The sequence below is a fragment of the Phalacrocorax aristotelis genome, chromosome 1 (assembly GCF_949628215.1).
Source record: "Phalacrocorax aristotelis chromosome 1, bGulAri2.1, whole genome shotgun sequence".
Taxonomy (NCBI): domain Eukaryota; kingdom Metazoa; phylum Chordata; class Aves; order Suliformes; family Phalacrocoracidae; genus Phalacrocorax; species Phalacrocorax aristotelis.
Genome location: NC_134276.1, coordinates 79783353 through 79805854, shown reverse-complemented (window position 1 = coordinate 79805854; position 22502 = coordinate 79783353). Strand labels below are relative to the sequence as shown.

The following is a 22502-nucleotide window of genomic DNA, read 5'->3' as shown; positions in this document are numbered from 1 at the left end:
TTGAGGAAATGCTGGTGGCCTCTGACAGAAGTGCTAAAGATTCAGGGTGTAATACAACTGGAATGAAAGCCACTCTCTCTTTACAAAACATGATTTACAAAAGAGTTTGGTTTTTTTTCTGTTACCTTTCACATTTAAAACCTTTCCACAGTTTCCCACAAGTGTTTTCCCCGTTTTTGCAAATACTGCACTAAAAACATCAATCACTAAATGTACCGTGCTGCTGTTTGTCCCCTACCTTCTGCAGCTAGACCTCTTGACACAAAATATGCAAATAAATATACATGATACTTAGCTGCACATGCTTGTATATCTTAAAAATACATATGCACCAAAACCGAATATCTGTTTATAAGCAACTTAGTAAGGAAGCAACATTTTCTTGAAGAAAGCCACTTTGCACTGGGCTGTACTGAGTACAAAATCAACTTGGGTTACGTAATGTGAGCTAATCTTTAGCTCCTAATACTGCTATACTCCAATATGATTATTTTAAAATATGAACTGTTAGGCATTTTCACAGGTGATTACATCTGGTATTAGACAGTCATTCCAATACATCTAGAAATAAGGAAAGCCTGTTGAAAGGCTTAATGATCAACTGTTCTCCAGCCTCAGAGAGAATGGAAGGCTCTGAAGGGTAAGCTGTTTGGTTTGGACTGTTCTCCATGAACAGAAGTGGACCTCACCTGAGTGCCTTCACTAATTCAGAGAACTCACTGAAATAATTAGCAAACTAATTTTTGCTATCAGTGCATATTGTAGTCTCTTTATTCGAAAAATTTTTTATACCAATATCACATGGTCACTTTTCAGGTTAGTACCTTGTTTTATGAGGAGAACCTACAGAGGCCAGATGGCACCCAGAAGCTCATGGTGTTGGATTCAACTACTCTGCTTCAAATGTTCTCAGTTAAGGTGTCCATATCTCTGCTAAGTCCATACTGTATAGACTACCTTCATAGTCAAAGAAGAGAGCAGGCATTTATAGGACAGAATAAATTTGGCCATAAAGTAGATATTACAAGAGATTATTGTGCCTTTCTTTCCCCTAAATATAAAGGACAAGTATGTCAGATATATCATAGACATCCAAATTGCAGAAGTCTGCATTTGAAGGACATGAATGCAAGCCTTCCATCAAGTCCCTCCATTGATGTTAGAAGCACATGTAACATACCTACACTCCAGTCCATTTCCTCCACTGCATCCCCATATAAACCATGCTTGCTCTTTCCTCTGAAATTTTCTGAAGCATATAGAGCAGTATGGACATGAAGATAGGACAGGACAAGAAGAAATGGTGCACCGGTGTTCCTGGAAAACAAACCAAAACCAAACCAGACACCAAACCCTTAGTATATTTTATAACAAAGTTTCTACAAAGAAATCTTTCTATAGTAGAGCTAAAAAAAATTAAAAAAACCCCAAACAAACCAAAACCAAAACACAAAACCCAAAACAACTCAAAACCAAAAAAGAGGATAAGGAATACTGTAACTGATTACAGGGTAATCCTGAATGCACACACACACAGAGTAAAAATGCCATTCTTAACTGTATACAGAACTGAAAGCAAAAATAAACAACAAAATCTAACTAATTACTGTTTGCTATATATATTAAAAACATACCTTCAGAACTTCACATATATATGTGAAACGCAGCTACCTTCCTCACAGTCATAAGGAAGCTGATCAACTAGACCATGATGAGAATCAGGGTCAAACATCCCATAATATCACTGACTATGTCAAACCAAATATACTAGTACTTTTCCGTCTTCTTGATCCTGGACTAAGGTATAGGACCAAATCTTCTCTTGTCATTTAATGCTCTGTGTGTGTGTGCATGTGATCAGTACATAACACTACAAGTATGTTGTACCAAAGATTAAGTAATTTCAAAGTACATACTAATATAAATATTTTTCCTCTCACAATAATGAACAGCCTCCACCATCTTCAGTCTGTTTCCTGAACTGGTACAAGAGTGCAATAAATAGACTCTCTGTAAATTTGCTGTTCATGTGATCTGTCAACACAATATTTATGATCCGTTCCAGCAGTCTGTGAGAGCACAGCTCAAGTAAAAACTTTTTCTTATGCATTATTTATAGAACTTCACTTAAAATTGTGCAGTACTAGCGAAATTTACTGCTATATGCTCTAACAGCATTTGTAGAACATTACACATATTGTAAATATCAGTTGAATCACAAAAGCTTTACCCAGAAAACTTGTCTGGATCGCACCATAAAGCACACATATAATTACAGAGTATTTTTGGCTTTATTTACCACATTTTCCCTTGCCAGTCTGTGGTGGATAATACCTGTGATTCACGTTAACATCAAAGGGAGACTATATATTTCCTCACGCAGCTGATTCATCCACCCTTTAAAAGAGGAAGGAACAATACCGACATGCACATACAAACTGTTTCTTTAAAATGAAAAAAAAAAATCTAACCTTTAGAACCTGAAAACAGTCTTTTAATAAAAAGGATTGATATGATATCAGTACTTTACTCTCAAGGAAAAATAACTAGGTTTAACCTAGTATATTTATGATCCATTTTTCCTCTCTCCTTGGTTGGATCTGTTTTTGCACAAGTTGCATGGGTAAAGATTTCTTCTTTACTGGCACAGGCAGCAGTACATAAACAAAAAATGGGAAAATTTTATCCAGATTACTCACTTGATAAGTGTGTTTCTGACTAGGACTTATTCTTCCATAAAAAGTTTCTCTTTTTTTTTTTTTTTAAAATGACAGAATGAAGAGAACAGTTTTACATGGAAAATGGAAACAAAATTATTTTAATTCTGTTCAAATATGTGTGCATGTATCCTGTATTATCTTAGTATTATAAAATATAGATTCAGAAAATAAAGAAAAGGCAATATTTTTCATAGAAGATACATTTTCCATGAAGTTGTGTTTGTTGCTATTTGAGAGGTCATATATGTGAAAACCTTTCATTACTGTAGCAACAAATAACATGAGACCTCTGGAGCCAATTAAAAAGACTGAAAATGTCATCACTTCAAGTAAAGAAAGATGTATACTTTTAAGTTTAATATTTCATATGTATATTAATGTAACACTGACCTTTCATTAAAGAACATTTCTGCAAGGCAGCTGATTTTTGTTTTACAACCTGCATTTTTTACTGCATGGGATTATCCTTGACTTTTTCCTTAAACACAGTTCACTGAATTCAGAGTAATATGCAAACTCTAGGGTAAAACACCACAAAAATCTACTAAAATGGTGGAGGGACAACTTACTTTTCATGCAAACTGCCTTGTTCTACTGTCACAGAGATAGTGCATACTTCTAAATGTGTATCTCTATTGCTAAAGGTGAGGATCAAAAGCCTCCACTTTAAATGATTTTTTAAAGAGATAACAACTCAGGTCTGGTGTTTTTTTTTGTTAAATTGAACTGACACAAAGATCTAACTTTCCTAAAGAGTCATCGAATCAATGATTGATATGGAAGGGGACTACATCATTTTCTTCTTTGCAACTCAGATTGACAGGTTCTGATTGACAACTCGCTGTCAGGTAGAGAAGTGACTCACCTATTAATATCCTATAAAAGATCACAGGCAGCTATTTATCTCCTGCCAAAACACTCTGAGGAGAATCATAACTGACTACCTTTACCGTGACCTTGAAAATGGAATGACAATATCAGCTAGTAGGCAGGAGACAAATTTGACAATAACAGCTTAACTCTTAAAACACTTCAGTAAACAGCTCCTTCAAAAATGTATTGTCACTATCTTTTACATGGTTCTGTCCTGGTTTTGGCTGGGATAGAGTTAATTTTCTTCCTAGTAGCTGGTATAGTGCTGTGCTTTGGATTTAGGATGAGGACAATGTTGATAACACACTGAGGTTTTAGTTGTTGCTGAGCAGCGCTTACATTAACTCAAGGATTTTTCCTCTTCTCTTACTGCCCTGCCAGCAAGGAGGCTGGAGGTGCACAAGAAGCTGGGAGGGGACACAGCGCCAGGACAGCTGACCCAAACTGGCCAAAGGGATATTCCATACCATATGGCGTCATGCTGAACAGAAAAGCTGGGGGAATTGGCCGGGGGGTCACAGCCGCTGCTTGGGAACTGGCTGGGCATCAGTCAGTGGGTGGTGAGCAATTGCATTGTGCATAATTTATTTTTTATATTCTTTTATCATTATTATTATTATTATTACATTTTGCCTTCCTTTTCTGTCCTATTAAATTGTCTTTGTCTAAGCCCATGAGTTTTACCTTTTTTCCTGCTCTCTCCCCAATCTCACTGTGGGGGGAGTGAGTGAACAGCTGTGTGGCGTTTAGCTGCCTGCCAGCTTAAACCACAAGAAGTTCAACCACAGGGAACTTCTGTTTCCAAAGATCTGAGATTCACTTACCCAAACATAGTAAAATTTTCTATCCTAACACGATTCACAGAGTCTTTTCAATTTACTGAGTAGCCAGAGAGATTACACGTATCTGGCATAGGCCACCCTTTAATGTGTGCTTAACTGATCTTGAAAACATCTAGAAGCATCACATTGCTGGAGACCCCTCTGCATATTGCATAGTACGAGGAGTCTTTACATTACTCAAGGATTGAATTCAAGTCTGAGCTGTAAAACGCAGCTTTAAAGTGGGTGAGAGATTAAGTTACAACTAATGTGACTTTGTGCTTCACACATAGGTCTGTTAACTTTTTTACTGCAATTTTGCTCTAAATACTTGCTGCATTGAAAACTCCTGTGTACTTTTGTTTGTTTTTGCTGTGTATTGATGTTAACCTGAAACCGCTGCAATAGAGCAACAGGTGGGGCTCTGAATTTGTTGGCCTGCAGTTGTCAGAGCAAACTGAGATTTCAAGAATGATTCTGTACTGGAAACAAGATGGGAACATGATTTGACAGGGCTCCATTTTACTTTTTCAGAATACATTCTAAATTAACCTTTAATATGATAGACAGTACAATCTTTCTGAACAACATTTTTTTTTGCTAGATGTCACAGCTCAGATGATAGAAAACAAAAATGTTGCAGTATGTAATCTGAAGATACATTTTCAGCATAAATACGTAACAGTGTGTCAATACAGGCCGACACAAACCTAACTTTTCTTTCCCTGTAACTCCCCTTTTACTAAAAATATTATTCAATGTCCCCCTGTGAATACGTTCATTCAGTGCTTATTCTCCACGGCCCCCTCCTCTACTTCCAGATTAGATCACCAATTAGAGAGTGCCTTTGTGACTGGACTGGCTGAATTCATTTCATTAAGCCTTGTTCCTCCAGAAGAAAAAGGTAAACCTTGGCTTAGTCGTATCGAAGCAGGACTTTGTCCTACAAGCTGGATTTTGGTTTGTTCTGACCGCTGACAGTGCTAAAACCCTTGTTAGCATGAATTAATTAATGAAAGGATATTTCTGTCTTACTCTTTTAAAAGACACACCTTAAAACACAAATATTTTCAAAATTTTTCAAGATCAGAAAAGTGAACTCCAGGCCACTTAGGGGTAACTTCTCAAACCCAAAAAAGGTGTTGCAAATGGAGTAAGAAAGGGGGGAAAAAAGTAAAAATATGGAAAACCTGATTCTTTCTAGAAGATATTAAAAGTTGGATGTGTTACTGCTATATCTGCATTTGCGAAATGATTCTTCCACGCAAAGAGCGAAGATACTTTTGACATCCCTAAGTTCATGCCTATTTCTTCCTTTAAATTCTTAAGGTACACAATTTATGTTTTTATTTCCTTTGTATATTACCTTTTTTCCTCCCCTTCAGAAAGTACATTTTTGTAAACATGGGGAAAAATAAGCAATTTCTCACCTACTACAGACTATACTCATTACTAAATCCCTCTCCCCCACAAAACTTTGGAGCATAGAATACAGATATACTGGTTTTTAGAAGTGTTTTATTTAAAATGCAGTCTGTCACTCACTGCAGAAATAGTTAGATACTTAATCATTCCTAAATTACTTTAGTGACTAAAATCTTCCATTTTCAGATGGCCCTAAAGGTTATTAATAAATACTTCAGCTCTGCTGTTCAAAAGGAACAAGCAGAGGGCTGAGAGAAAGGGATGAAGATCCAATAGAATAGTTATGGCTAAAAGTTTACTACCCTTTTTTAATATATGTGCACATATACATCATGTGTATACAAAGATACACAAACTTTTCTCCATAATTTGTATTTTGCTGTAATCTATAAGGAATGTTCTTGTAGCATTCATAAAAACACTTGATTTCACAACTCTAACTCCAGTACAACAAACCAACTGCCTGATCTTAAGACCTAGTGATATATGGAAAACCGCTGAACTACTGTCTCCTGGATTACATGAAAATAAATTTGAATATGTGTTATGACAGTGTTTCAAGGACTGAAATAGAATAGATAAAAATAAAATAAAAATTGTATTAACTGACATCACAAAAATTTGAATATTATGGCTATGCAATCCATGATTGAAAAAACAGAGCTGCGTGAAAATTGTTCAATGTCAACTTCACCATTGCTTTTGAATATAAATATGTTTGCATGCAAATATTGTTTTCCAGAAGTTAGATGTCACAAGGGTTGTTTTTTTTAAATTTATTATTAATTGTGACCAGCTACCCGAAACTGTCAGAGAAGTATTCTGTATCATAGAGTGGTACTTTTTTCTTGTTAATTTCTGTTATGTTAAAAACAGGTCTCTGGCATTTTCCAAATTTGGATTGTCTGTGCAGCTGATCATTGAAGGTCATGCTGAAGACATGAGTGACAATCACATTGAACTTAACATGAAATAATTAGCATCCATTTGACTTTCAAATATACTGTAATATCTAGAAAGTGTACCGATAGGTTTACAATGTGTACACACACCTGCTTTGGGGAAAAAGTAATTAGAATTAACACATTGAGCTGACCTGCCTACTTACAGTTATGGTGAGCAACTAAATTAGTAGGTGCTTTCACACACTGGATCTGACACTTGTAATTGTATATCGTATATATTCTTCTCCAGTACCATTTCTAAGCATTCAATATAGTATTTGCTCTCTTTCAGTCTACATAGGAACAAATGAAAATAGCAATACACATATCCTAGTCTAAGGAAGAACAAATACAATATCACCTCTCCAAAAAACCGACCAAAGTAAGTATAACAGCACATAGCCATACGCTATGAAGAAATAAGATGACTTGAAAAATACAAAATATAATGGTAAGAAGTCATAAAGCTGACAATATGACTGAGAAATACCTAGAAAAGAGAAGAATGTCACGAATTCCATCGCCTGAACTCTGAAGAAGTTATAAATGTAAAACAGGTAATAGGTATAATAAACTTATATAGACAAAACATTTATGTTGTTATTGTTATATATATATAACTATATATACGATCATATATACTATATATAAATATAGCATAAAAGGGCTACATAGGAAGTACCAGTGCTGTTGAAGATTGGAGTTTCATCATATATTTATTGTAAAGATAATTAATCAGTTAAAACACGCATGACACATGATAATTTTTAGCCTGATGATAAAATGTATTAAGAACCAGTGAAGGTAAATGACTGAATTCTTCAAATTCAGGATTGTTTGAACTCTGGTATACTTGTGCACAGGGATTACTGGTGACCAGGACTAAGCTTGCTACTTAACGTATTATTTAAACAAAAGAAGCCTATATGACAAATCAAGTGCTGAGTCAAACAGGTAGCTAAAGGATGGCTGAGGGAGGCTGATAGAAGTGGAACCACAAGAACGCTGTGGAGCTTCCAAAAACCTGGTGGCCCTCCACTCGTGAGTGCCAGATGTCTGACTGCTGCGGCAACCTGGTTACTTCTTGATGGCCATTCCCCTACAAATGGCCAAAGCGAGTACATCAGTCATAAAAGCAATGGCCTACTGGTGCACTGGAGTTGACAGGTATGAACTATATAATGTCAGAACCAGTGTCTCAAAGCAAATATTGATTTTGTTGCTCACACTATTATATGGGACAGATCAGTTCAGTGAATATTAATCTAATTAATCCTATCTCTGGGAGCAAGATTTATGGTCATATACTTTGCATGTGAATTCACTACAGGGCACAGTTAAGATTGCTCGAATGCCCTAATTGCTTCTCAGTACCTTAATGTGGTTGGATATTCTTTAATTTAACATTAACTCTGAATTGTCTGGGTTATAATTCTTATTATAATTGCAACATTCCTTTAGTAAAGTTTATTGTAAATCATGAATATGTGCTATTAACCTTGATTTCAATTTAACATCACTTTTGTCTGGAAACAACATTAAGAACTGGGGCCAAGGTGCACAGCTGATATAAAGCCACTTACCCCCAGCTGAGTTAACAAAGCTATGCTGACCTGGATGATATGTTGTTTTGCCAGCTTTAAACACTGACTAAGCTATGCAATAACACCGTGCACATTAAGAATATTAATAAAGTTAAAAGATTTACTAGTTTTCTAGCATTGATTTCTGATCTTGAACTCACCCGTTTTGGGGCTACCATTTTATTGTCATTGCACTGAAATAAATGAAACATTGAGATATACAAAACATTATGAATCACTACAGGCACATTATATAATTGTAAACCATGGAAGAACCTGCTAACATATAGTTAATGTACTCAAGAGTCTTAAAATCACCAACTCCTTGGTCACTAAGCAAATAACTTCTCAACAATTTTCAAAGGGGGGTATGTGTGTGTGTGTTTGTAGTAAACAAAGTACTTCACAGTTAAATAAGTTAGAATGTAGATGTGAAGGTATCTTTATCACCATTGCCAAGAGGAAATAAAGATGCTTTATTTATAAATACTCATGAGAATGTTGATTATTGGGAAGACTTACTCACTTAAAGAAATGTTATATAAAAACCATTTTATTTTGGTATGATGAGTAGATATGGCTACATCAAATATTTATAATGATAGAAATTATAGAAAAATTGCAGTATGAGATCAAAATTTTAGATAAACATTTTTTATTGCTAACAGTCTTGATGACTACTGCATGCAGTCATTAAGTCTAGAAAATTTAGCCTCTGATTCTTTGGTATAAGTTTTCATTCAGCAACGACACCATGTGAATGTATCCACAGTAACTACCTGATACGTTCTTTTCAGAGGAGTAGTTAAGGGATTTCTTATGTCTTAGAACACATTTTTACTTTTGATTTACTTTTGCTTATTTTTAGCAATGGTGCAACCTGTTTCAAAAGTGAGAAAAACACTTTGGCGTATTTTTCAAGAACTTAAATGGATGAAGTATATTTGCTCCAAATTATTGATTTATATTTCAGAATATACAAATATAAATTTTTATTATTCAATCCCATTAAAAACCCAGTAGTGATAATTATGCCAAAGTAGCTAATTTTAGAAAAATGAAGAATGGCTTAGGATGATTTTGTACATCCAATGTTTTAATGACCCAATGTGATGGCTATCAAGAAATTGTTGCTTTCAAAAAACCATTAATTTCCTAATGTCTGTAAATCAAATCTTTTAAAAATTAATCTGGCATTAAAGTAGAGGCACCTAAAATGACAGTATCATAAAAAATTGGCCTTATGAATGCCATCTAATGGATGTGTCACATCAATTATGCAGAACAGTTTCCCATTCCAGAAAAGTCAGGGATTATGAGTCTGCATTGTGCTTTCACATAATTAAGTCACACCACAAAAGATTTTCATATTTCAAGTTACATGAAATTCTCAAGAATGAAAGTCCTAAAAAAGTAAGATTTTTTTGGTAAAATTTTTCTGAAACATGTAAACATAGACAGGTTTTAATTTTTATAGAGAAAATAATGACATACTTGATAGAAAAAGTCACTTTCACCGAAAAGATTAACTTCAGTCATTTTTAAAGGAAAAAAAATGATGATAATATGTAATGACATATTCCTCGTGCCCACCAGTTCACATTTCTTTTCTACTTTTTCAGAAGCATCGTCTTTGTGAAATGCCCGCATTAACTTATAACAGAGTCAGAAACCTACCTTCCTATAAACTGCACAGCTTCCTTTGTCAGTCTCTGAGTAAGATTCTCATAGGATAGTGGTTGCTGGATAATCTGATGGTCCCTCATTAAGAAGCAGTTCAGGTGTCGAAAATGATAAAAGAAAAATATCAAAACCGCAAGTGAAATAGCGGTTACTAAAAAGGAGTAAGCCAACGCTTGGAAAGGTACTTCGAGGAGGCCAACGAACTGCACTATTGCCAAAGAGACCAGGGTGATTCCAGCAACTTGGATTAGGCTGACAAGGGATTTCTGAACCCCTTTTAAAAATACACTGCCTTGGCCAGGTTTGCAGTCTCTAAAATTGGTCACGGTAAGCCCATAAAAGTAATCAAATCCATGACTGAGGGGGTGGTGACAGAAGTCATTACTGCTTTCACAGTTCATCCCAAGATGCCACTTTCCTACAAAGAGAGAAAGACAGGGAGTAGTTTTGTAGCTAAATCACCAAACTTACAATGTGTGTTATTCCAAACTGTCACTGTCTGAATGATATCCCCCATCCCCAAGATTTATTGTGTGGATCCCTATTTTCTATATAATCTTCCTTTATGCCTTCATCAAAGACTGTTTCATGTCTGCCTCTTCGTTTTAGTTAGAAATAGTTTGGCACAGCTCCTGATGGAGACCATTAAATTCTGAGTGGGCTAGCAGGCCAGTGAAGAACAACAGAGCCCTAACAGATAGTTGAATTTGAAAATTAAGCCTTTGTGCATGTGTAGTTAAGTAGTCGTAAGAAAATGCTGTTTTGTAGTAGCTACCACTTTTTTAGGATGAGCCAATATGGAGTTACAAAATATCCTTTCTGAAATTTTTCTGGCAAATCATTGACATTTTAAAAAATGACTAGTTAAAAAAAAAAAGCAGAAGAAAACAGTAACAGGAAATAAATCAAGAATAGTGAAATTACCAAGGCATTTAGGCATTTATTATTTAAATGATTGCAAAATCTCTGAAACCGCCAATCTCCCTCACTTGTGTATATAATGAGGAAGATTAATTATCTATTTATTTTATATATTATATATACAAATTAAAAAAGAAACAGTAACAAGGCTTCAGAATACACATGGTAGAAAGTATATGAAAGGAAGAAAGCACATATAGAATTTCCCCTTTCCCGCACCACCCCAGCTTTAACACATCCCTAAGAACAAGTCCTGATGCTGGCAGTCCTGAGCATCTCCTGGGTCTAGAGAGCTGCGTATTCATCCTGCACTTCTGCCTTTGGCAATGACACATGCGGGTACTGCACTACCGAGGAAGGTGAAGACAGGGGTCAGTTCTGATTTTTTGAAATAATACCTCACAAATGGGATCGATGCCATTATTTCTTTTTCATAAATGACAAAACTAACGTATGGGATGGGAATGCCGTGTGCCGAAGTTCACCCGTCAGCAAAGGGAGAGAAAAATACCACAGGAATCTTGAGCCTAACTGAGCGCTGAGTTGAGAGTCCAGTTCTCCTCATACATCTCTTGATGGTCTTAGATTAGAAATACCTTCTGTATATCACAGAAGCAGGCATAAAAGCATTTTCAGGTCTGCTTATGTGCCAGTGGAATGGGGCCTCTACAGCTTTCTCATCCCACCAGAAGTTTCCCCACTTACTGTCAGACGGCATCCCTCATCTGAGGTGGTATTCTGCTTCTGCAGGCAGAATGGCTCTATTCACTACTTTTGACGTGGTCCAGTGAACATTACTGTGGCCAATTACAAAAATAGCAATGCAGACCACCGTACTGAATTTTGAGACGTTATGATGGTGCCATAAAGGGAGACTGCAACTGCAGGGAGACTAAGACTACAACTCTGCAGTTGCAGACTAAGACTGCAACTCTGAATTTCATTCTCATCAAGCAAAGACACAGATTTTGGAAAATAAATCCTTCAATGTTTCCTCTTAGATTTACATGACTGTCTTTACAGAATAATTGTAAAGCCAGATCTGTAGCAAGGCCAGCGTGAAACAATTCTCATCAAGTCGGATAACTGAAACAGAGGTAGAGGCTTATAATCACGAACATAAATTATCTTAAAGCTTTAAGTTTTTATTTTTTGCTATTATTAGTCAATTGCGAAGCACCTATAATTCAGTAAAAAAAATATGAAAAAGAAACCCAAAAATATAACTATACTTTCAAGGTCATTTATTATGATATAAAGAAGTCTGTTGAAACTGGATCTCAATAAAACTAGACATAGCAAGCTAGGACAGAGGAGTCTTGCAACAACAAATTAGGACGGGGAAAATATAGGAACTATTTTTATCAAAACGTTTTTAGCAAGCACAACGAATTGTTCAATGTCAAGATGAACTTGGGCCTCAAAAAGAGATTTGTTCAGAAGCACCTTAAGCCAAACAAAGCAGAGCGCAGGTTAGCTGGGAACAGCAACAGAAGCACAGAAAGACACAACAGCCATTCTCAAATGGCTGATGAGGTAGAGGGGTTTGATTGGTCCTGCGCTACTCTGAAGAAGCAAGTGATGGCTGGGTCCACAACACATTTTGTTTTGTTCCTTGTGACAATAACCCCTGCCTTGAGGTGGCATTTCAACAGATTATTGTAATGTGCTTTACGCTCTGGGGCCTTTCTGTATCTGAGAACAGTGCACTTCTTTGCCAAGTGAAGCTTCATGGTATGGACATTTCACACAAGTATCATTTCAGCAGACTCTATGAAGCTTCTGAGTGAGATTTATGCTGTTAACTGTAAATTACAAGTGCCTTAATAGTTTGAGACCTAGACTTTTTTCTTCCTCCTTCTGCCACAATTAAGATTTCTGCACAGCAAAAGCAATTCAATGAAAGGCAGGTGGAAACGAGAGGCAAGTCCTATTCAGCCAAGAAACTTCATCTGGAACTCAGTTTTTCAGAACTCGGAATGCTGGGAAGAAAGGCTGCAAAAATCCATGGTTTTGGGAAAAAAAGGAGCAATCTGAAAACTGAGTTGTATATACTGATATATTTCTTTCGGTATGGTTTTGTGCTCTTCAGATAAATGGTAAGATGCAAGACGCAGAGCAAAATGCAAACAAATATTTTGTGTGCTTAAAGAAATATATAAGATATACATAGCAATAATAGTATAAAGTATATACACATATATTATTAATAGGATCAGATTTTAAGCTGTTCTATTAATAACTGTTCCATGAATCCTACTTCATAGACTCAGCCAATCTTGTATTTCTCACTACTGTGATGGTGTGTCCAAATATTACAACAACTCATTCTGGAGGAAAGATACACGTCCCAGTTTGTCCATTACTATTTTAAACTTTGGAGATAAGCTACACAGGAGGATTTTAAACTTCTCTGGATGCTAGACAACACATAGGACAACAGAGTATAGCAGTAGTTAAAATAATACCCATCTACTTTCAGTGAAATTTTTGCATTATTAATAGCTACTTCCTACAAAGAATCAACATTTCTTGCTACTCTCCAGCATCCTTAACTGGTGAAATATTCAGTGCATCTTCAGTGCATCTGCCTTTTTTGAGAAAACTTGGTTTTGTTGCAGATCTCCTGAATGTGTCTTTTCCTGCCAGATCTATTGGATGTCACCTTCTTTGTGTCACAGGGGAAAAACAATGAGGTAAAAAAGTGTATACATAAAATAGATTTATAGCTAAAATACATTTAGGGACGTATCAAGCAAGAGGAAGCATATATTCAGGGGAGGGAAAAAATTAAAGAGAAAGGAAAATGCATTTTGGAAAGAAAAACATGTCCTTAGAGAGTAAAGAGGAATAAAAAAAAAAAGAAGTGATGGTACAGGCTTGAGGAACTGAAAGGCTTCAAATTACCCTTATGCCAATCTATCACTGGTGCAGGATTTGACAGTTGTTTGGGAGCTGCTGAGTTAGACTGAACCAAGCAAAGGCTCCCTGACCTAGACCAACATGTTATGGTAAGAATACCAGCAAAGGCAGCAAATGGGCTGGTTGGGAATCAGAGTCTGTCTATCTAGTCTTCAAATCTACATAATTTTTCTTTTTGTCATTTACATATACTTTATCCTTAATTTTAATGCACTTCTTGATTTTTGGAAGTCTTCATTATACACTAAGGATATGGTAATATTACATCTTATGGTTTCATAGCTGTCATTCAGGCCACTTGGAAGAATTGTTCATTAAGCATCATGGAGATAATGTCTGGAGATCTAAGTGGCAAGCTGTCATGTTGCAGTGAAAGTAGTTAAAAAAAGAACATGAACTAGGTCAGCCCCAGAAAATGAGTTGTATTACAGTGCTTGTTACAAACAGACGAATGATTTTTTTGCAGTCTTTAATTGAATATGGAGCAATAGGAATTAACTCCATGATGAACATGATGAATTATGAATGGCCTTTTTGCACTATGTTTCAAATACACCTGCACTAAATATACTTCTGTGAAGATTTTGTTTTCTGTTTTGAATCTGTCAGGACCTAAGGTATTTTATACTTTCTAAGACTGGGGTATAGATAATTAGGATTTTTTCATTAGGAACATCAACAATGGTTACCTACATAATATTGATATTTTTTGAACAACAGTGTAAACTGTTAGCCTTGCTGAACAGCCTGAGTTTTAAACAAAAATTACTCCCAAAATTGCAGTCTTGTTACATTTAAAAATCAATTTGGGTGCATCCATCTTCTAAAAGAACGTTGTAACATTCCAGTATGATGTTCTCTAAACAACTACTTCCTGGCAATGCCACTATAGAAATGTACATTATGCACTACAAGTTGTATTTCACAAAAATCTTCTAAAATGTAAGCAGTGTGGAAGTCAGTGGCCAAATTAGGCAAAAAAATCACATCATTTAAATGCTATACCTCTACGATATTCATTTCGATTCCATTTAAAATTCACCTGGCAGGATGCATTCTACCCACCACAGGATATTTATGCTGCAGTTAGTTGTGAAAACTATCTTTATAACGCAAGAGAAACACATTTTTATATTAAACATCCACCACAGGATGAGACAAATTTCCTTGAAATACCCATTTCTGTCTGATGACCAAGAAGATAATCCAGATGGTTAGCACAGGTACTACATTATCTACTTTATGGATATTTGAAAACTGGTGAAATGAAACCCACCACTATGCTGACTCGTACCCTGAGATCGATCCCTCACTGTCTCCCCGTTGTAATCAAACTCCTATTTATACTGAAAACTTTTCAAGAGCTTGACTAATTTTCAATTTGTTCATCATGTTTCTTCAGTACCTTGCACAATGAGACTATAACTACACAAGTGAATTAGACATACTTACCTGATTAGCGTTTCACAGATGCATGGGAATGTGCTCAGCTTTGTGCCAGAAAAATAAACTCATTATGCTGTGGAGGAAAAAAGCTTAATGCGGACCTTTAACAGCCTATACAGGAAGCTAATGTTCTTTTGATTGAAATGAATGAAAAATAACGCTGTGTATGTATGCAATTTTACCTATTAGAGCTGTTGCGTAACCTCTCTGCTTCAGGAGTTTGGAAAAAGTTATTTCTTCAGAAGGAAGTCCCCCAGAAGAGGCGGAAAATAAGAAGACACCAACTCGTGAGAAGGCAGCCATTCCTGAATACAATGAGAATGAATGAGACTTTGATAATATAATGAAACACTTCATTCTTCCTGCATGCACTTTTTTGATTCAGGTGGTATCATTTAAATGACTTATTACCACCAGACACTAAATGTTGTGAGTGGCAGATACAATCACCCATTTAGGTGAGCTAGGCCTTTTCTGTATTGACACCAGAAATTCACCTGTGGAGAAAAAATTTTCTGCTTAAAACCGTGGGGCCAACCATCACTCACATAAACAGCTGCAGCCCCTTCTGTCGATGTTCTAAGGCGTAACATATCTGAAAGAAGTTCATCTTGCATAATTTATTTTCTTGTACACAGGGAAGGAATGGAGCTGAGGACTAAGTGAGATCACTCCCAAGTTCTACTCTCAGAACTTCCACTTTCCTCATACATGGCTTTCTACAAGCCTTTCGGGGTATTTGAGAGAAGGGAGTTGAAGTAGGTCAGTCTTACAGCTGGGCATGTAAATATCATGAAGTCAGAAAAAAGCAAGAGAGAGTCTGATCTGGAAACAGAGTGGCTAGGGCACTAAGTTTTGATGGGAAAGGATCAGTGCTCCAATGGCATGAAGACACGTGCTTCAATGCACACAGAGTGCATTAAAGCAGCACCAGGTATCAGCTAACAAGGCAACAACTAAATAAGGCACAGTAATTTCTATATACTGAGAATCTGAGGAACACAAACTTGAGCTTATAAACTGCTCCTAGGATGGGGAACTTGAGAGCTCAGGTCCATGAAAATTAGATTACTAGGATTTCAGATGAGAGTTGCCTCTGAGTATAGACAGACAGAACACAGAATATCTATGCAGATCTGTGCAGAGTTCTCCAGGAAGTCTGAATTATGCAACTGGATGATTGCAGTGCCAAAGTTACCTGACTGATGTAGATACCTCAGGTATCCCTTGTGGTTATATGAGAAAAAGACGTAGCCTGGTTTATTAAATAGAGCTCAACCTATCCTTCAAATGCTGACTTCATTTTTTCACCCCAGCTAGCTTTATTGATCAATAGTTTAGGTAGTCTTAGTCACCCTTACATATCTATACTTTATTTATTATATAGTTATTTATATTTATTTTTATGTATTTGATCTCTTGTAACTGAAATCAGTGTAATTCCCTTAAGTTAACAGAATGAAAATACAGAACCATGATTTGGGTTGGATTTTTTTTTGTTACCTTTCTCTGAGTTTGTGCCTCATCAAATACTGCATTTTGGAATGTTTTTCTTCAGCTCTATTAGCAGGAGTTTTAAATTTCTAACATTTTATACCACATCATGATTCTAGTATCTTCTCTAGTAATACATTTTCTAGTTCTTCGCTGATGTTTGGAAGTAGTCCATATTTAGCAATTCTGTAATTAAGAAAACGTTTAATTTTTGCACCTATATTAAAATGGTTAGGTATGACTAAGAGCAGATCAGTTAAGAAAAAAATCAGTTTAAATGCTAATTTTTCACAAATAAGAACAAGGATCATAATGGAAAGTGACCCGTGGCTTTACCTACGGTAAATATTAATAGCAATATAGCTGTTACAGGTATATAAAATCTTTCTTTGCAGCTGAATGTAATGGAAAATTTAGCAAGTTATATTAGCTGGCACTTTTGCAGAAGCTTGCTACTTGATTTGAATGAGCATGAACACATCAAGTAGGCTCCAGAGTCTTGCTTTGCTTTCATTCCCAGAAGCAAGGACAGGATGTTTTATCACTAATGAACAAGTGATCTGATTAATGTATAATGATCCTTGCTAAAAATGATGTTAAGGGAATGTTAAAGTTGCATGTCTAAGCACTAAGGGGCTCAGTCCCAGCACACTAAAATAAACAGACTGGATCTTTACTGAATCAAATGGGCTTTGGATAAGGTACTTTAAAAGTAAGAGAAGCTATTAAATGCATGTATTCATAGGATGCTTAACACTGTGTATGGGTAGATACAGAAGAAAAACACTCAGAAAGATGGGAGATTTTTTGCTTTCTTCTTCCCAGCTTTAAGGGATGCTGGAATACCTTAATGAACTGTCCTTCCTCCCCTCCCCTGAAAAAAATAACAATTTGTCTAATCCAAAAGGTTTTGTAGAAACAGAAATGTTGAGTAGAAGGATTCACACTGGGTTCTTCCACTGTGTCTTTCTAGATGCATCTCTGTCATGCTCAACACCCCAACAACCCACCAACATCCTGGGAGCAGCCTGAATACAACTGGGGAGGCAGGCAAAGAGCCCACGGTCATTTGGACAGCGGAGGAAGTCAATGGAATTTGTCTGATCCTTACATTAAATAACCATGATCAGATATTTTCCTCTGTATTTAAAAAAATATATTTCTCACAATAAAAAAAACCTTTATTTTTTTCTGTTTACTCTTCTGAAATGTGAAAATTTCCCATATGGCAGATTTCAGATGTTGACCAACTCCGCTGAGCTTGATTAGTCAGGGGAATGAGTACCTAACCTGGTAATGATAAAGATATCAAAAAAGGCCAGAGAAAAAACACACACAGTTCATTGCAAATAAAATATGATATTTATATATAAATAAAGTAACGGGATCTTACCTGCTCTGATAGGATATCGCCCTGTCAGGAAAGCTGCCCGGCTTGGAGTACAAAGTGGGGATGCTGCTATATGGTGAGTAAGTGTCACTCCTTCCTCTGCTAGCCTGTCAATATTGGGGGTTCTAGAAAAACATAAGCAGGGAAATAAAAGAATACACAAAGATGATTATTGGGAAATGGACATGGTGAGATCATGGCATTCAGGACAAAAACTATCAGGAAAATCAAGTAAAGATATACTGTATGCAAATTGTCAAAACATGGCGGTGTTGCAATTATAATACTATCATGCCAAATATTTTTGTTCTATGTGTCAATGCTGAACTGAGACACTGTGGCACTGTGCCAAAAATCTTTTTTCCCCACTTTCATCTATTCTTCATGGCCAGTGCTAAACTGTGACACCTGGACGTGTTATATTGAAACCCTTTTTAATGCATTCCTTGACCCAGAACTGTAACTTTGCTACTTAAATGGCTTTTCTGCTTCAGCAATGGGGAGGAACTGGAGAAAAGCTGTGCTGCCTTACCCCCTACTTGGTGTTACTTCTCCCTTTCCCCAGCAAAAGCTTTTCAGAGTAGGGCTAATGCTGCGTGGTGGTGTCAGTTATTAGGGGAGATTCAAATGGTCATGACTCTGTGTTAGGCTCTATATTAATGATGTTTACATGTCTGACATGACTATGTCTGCAATATTAGACCCAGGAGCACATCCAGGTTTCTATATCTGCATGGGAAACTTGCCTGTGACCTGGCTCATCATACAGATGAAAATCCGTTCCTGGAGGAAGAAATCCTGTCCCTTTGGTTCTACAGAAAGTAAACTAGGAATGCAGACTGGTCAGGAGCTGCAGCATGCTCCAATAGGTCCCTGACCTGGGAAATTAATGACCATGACCTCAAGGCACACTAGTGCTCCCATCATCTAAGTCTGAAGAGTCAGAAACATTACTTTTCCAACAAGCTTCTTTCCTATCTATAACATCACCTACTGGTAACAAGCATATATTATATATAATATATATATTATAACAAGTATAATTTCTTTACACTCCAAAGATCTAATTCTGAATTGTCACATCAGAGAACATCGAGCTTGGAGGAATTCTGGTCCTTGGGAGGGGAGTGATCCAAGTGTCGGTGATGTATAATCTTTTTTCCTGTTTAAAACCAGAAGCAGTAACTTGAGTGATTTTTGTTGAGTTTGAGTTATGAGGGGTTTTTCCTTCCAACTAAGTTCAGTAAGAACAAGAGTATTCAATATTTGACAGGATGGTTCTTTTAGTCTGAATGTTGCATTTAACTTGATCAAAGAGTTTGCACCACTGAAACACAATGACTAGGTACAACTTGTGCTGTTTACACAACTATCATACCTAAGCTGGTAGTAAGGATCATACTGGGGAACACTGCTGAATTACTCAGGTATATTAACATTTGTTTTAATGAATTTATTGACTGAAGCATGAAGATAAATGAAGGAAAAAAATCAGCACTTTATTTCCAAGCGGTTAGTGACAAACTTGTCTCAAATGATGAGTGCTTCAAAATATGCTTGATCCATAGTATTTGTGGCATGTATATTTTAGAAGACGACTGTTCATTATACTTCGCTTCACTAGACCTACCCTTATTTGGTTGGTTGCTCAATTCTTTGTTTATGATGCAACTTTTCAGTGGGACAAATATATCAGATAAGTCTTTCTTCTTTTTTACTGAAAGAAAATAAATATTGAGTATTCTATTCTCTGGAGATGTTGTTAACTTTGGTTACTTACAAAGAACTTATAAATCTGATAAACCTAAAATATAACAAACTAAGTATATTTTACAAAAGCTATGTCTCCCCCAAACATATCATCATACCTTAAGGTTCTGTTCCCATAACATCCCAGGTCTCCAATACCAAGATCATCAGCCATCAGTAAAATGACATTGGGATTTGAAGCGTGGTGGTTATTGATGCTGTTTACGGCACACTGGCAAATTACCAGAAATAAAAACAGTCTCATCTTCTTCCTGGTGTATAAGAATAGGTGGAAAACATAATAATAAAGACCTTTTTTTTTTTTATTGTTAATTTAATTTAAACCTATTATTGTCCTGGATTGTATAGTAGAAGAGAAAAAGAAAATGAGATTGTATATTTTCATTTGGCTTTTTTTTTTCCTCAAGAGGGTTTTTTTAAAATCTGTTTTCTCTGTTGCATTTTTAAAAAATAAAAATGCAAATTTTAGTATATAGCTAAACTTTCCTTCCACACCTTTACACAGATGAAGCCTTTAAGTAATGACGAACAAAGAACTAATGACAACATCAGTGACGATACTTTTGCATCACAGACGTATTACACAGGAGTAAATCATGAAGAACAAACAAGGCTTTTTTTTTTTTCTTTAGGTACGGGTGTGATTTCAGGAACACAGAAACTGAAATCATTTAGGACCAAAATTTCCAAGATTCATTGCAGAAAAAAAAGTTCATCAGTTCTGCTGCTGAATTCTGCTACTGACTGCATTTCTCTTCAAGGGAAAAAAAAATCCTGCTTGAGTTTCTTGACAGGAATAAGCATTACGGCAAAGGGGATGAAGAAATGCACTGCCAAATTATTGAAAAGGATGTTTAAGAAAAAGCTCTTAATAATTTTTTTAAAATATCAGGGCCTATAGGAAAATTATGTAAAAATATTTTATATCCTATCACAATGTTCTATAAACAATGCTCATGCTATAGCTAAGTTAAAACAGGAAGAACAATGTACTGTATACAATAATACACAAAATTATATGCTTTTATGATAAAAGCACAGACTGTTACAGATGTGTATGTTATTAACGCTATTTTACGTAAACAGGGACTTGTCATATCTCTGTTTTAAACTGCATTGACTATGCTCTGGCTGAAACTGAGTGCCTCTAGGCTGTGATGGACTGTGCCAGGTAGACACATCAAAAAAGAACAGAGACACCCTTCTGCCCCTAGTAATACTCCCATCTTTTCTGGATGCAGGCAGCCTTTTTCAAATGCAGATGAGACATGAGTCACACCTGCACTCTGGATTATACTGGGACAAGAAGGAAAGCAGAAGAAACCAAGACTGAGGTAGAAATTTGAAAGCGAAAGAGTAGAAACTAGAAACAAGAATTTCCAGAGAGAGTGGGGACAGCAGGTCACGAAAGAAAAAACTTGGAAATCAGCGAGTTATGGCAGATAAAAGTAACTGAAGAGAAAATAAAGAAGCCAGAACTGGAAGAGCTGGAACAAAGAGACTAAACATCAAGGGAGACAGATTCATAAATCAGGAAGGTGTGGTGGGTAGAAAAGTATTTGTAGCGAAGATGAAGCAGTCGGAACTGGAAGAGCTTGCACTGACTTGAATAAAGAGCAAGAAGGGAAGCTTGAGACCCAGCTGGAATGAGAATAAGAATGGCAGGCTGAAATGGTAGAGGGTTTAAGAAACTGGAAGGGATAGTATGACAGTAGATAGGAAAACAAATGAACGACAAGAGTGTCTGGGATGAAAGAGTTGAGGAGTTACGATTAAGGAAGATGAAGGGAACTGATTGGAAAGAAGAGCCTGTGCAGATAAGACTCAGGACTGATAACAAGTAAGAAGAGATGAAGATAGTGGGTATCAACCAAGACAGACTGGGGCTTCTGATTCCCAACCTTCATTATTGCCATTCTGTCAGAAAATATAGGTGCAAAGACGATTTTAACTTTTTTTAGTGCTCGTTCACATACAGATAGAACACTAACAAGTATATTAGCTGGTTTTTACTGCTCAATGTACACTTTATAACCCATTGACCTCACTTTGATGACAACAGTTCTGGTCTAGGCTTCAGCTGACGACACACGAAGATCCTGGCCTTATCACTGTAGCAACAGATCATTACCCGGTTTACTTCATGGGAAGCAATCTACTTTGTTTCAGACATGGAGAATACATACACAAACTTTAATACATTAACCAAGTTCTGCCTGGTGGGATGCACCTAACCAACCCCTCATCAAATTACCATACCAATGAAGCTGTGCAGCACCTGCCACAGTGCAGACTTCTCGTCTTTGCAGTAGATTCAACCTTCTTCCCTGAAAGGATAAACAAGCGTGAGTTGCTTCCCATGCACTGCAAGAGAACAACTAACACACTGACCTATAGGATAGGAACAACTTGCTGCCGTATCTTCTGTTCCTGCTCCTCTGCTCAGACTGCGAGGGTCTCAAGGCCCATGCTAATAGCGATGTTGAAAAGGGTGACATATATGTTGGTGA

The 22502-nt window shown here is 36.4% G+C and overlaps 1 protein-coding gene across 7 annotated transcripts in view; it reads right to left on the bottom strand.

The window, feature by feature from the left end:
- The window catches only part of STS (steroid sulfatase), a 116052-nt gene that overhangs the window by 70160 nt on the left and 23390 nt on the right, over positions 1-22502 (bottom strand). For 4 of the 7 annotated variants that reach the window (XM_075094939.1, XM_075094980.1, XM_075094947.1 and 1 more), the window contains 5 exons: positions 20091-20243; positions 18226-18347; positions 15521-15643; positions 10044-10467; positions 1181-1317 (listed from right to left, as the gene is read on the bottom strand). In XM_075094939.1, the coding sequence (XP_074951040.1) occupies positions 1181-1317; positions 10044-10467; positions 15521-15643; positions 18226-18347; positions 20091-20243 (959 nt within the window). Of the gene's footprint in view, positions 1-1180; positions 1318-10043; positions 10468-15520; positions 15644-18225; positions 18348-20090; positions 20244-22251; positions 22320-22502 lie in introns of all 7 variants that reach the window. The other 3 variants (XM_075094954.1, XM_075094972.1, XM_075094963.1) reach the window with 1 other exon arrangement.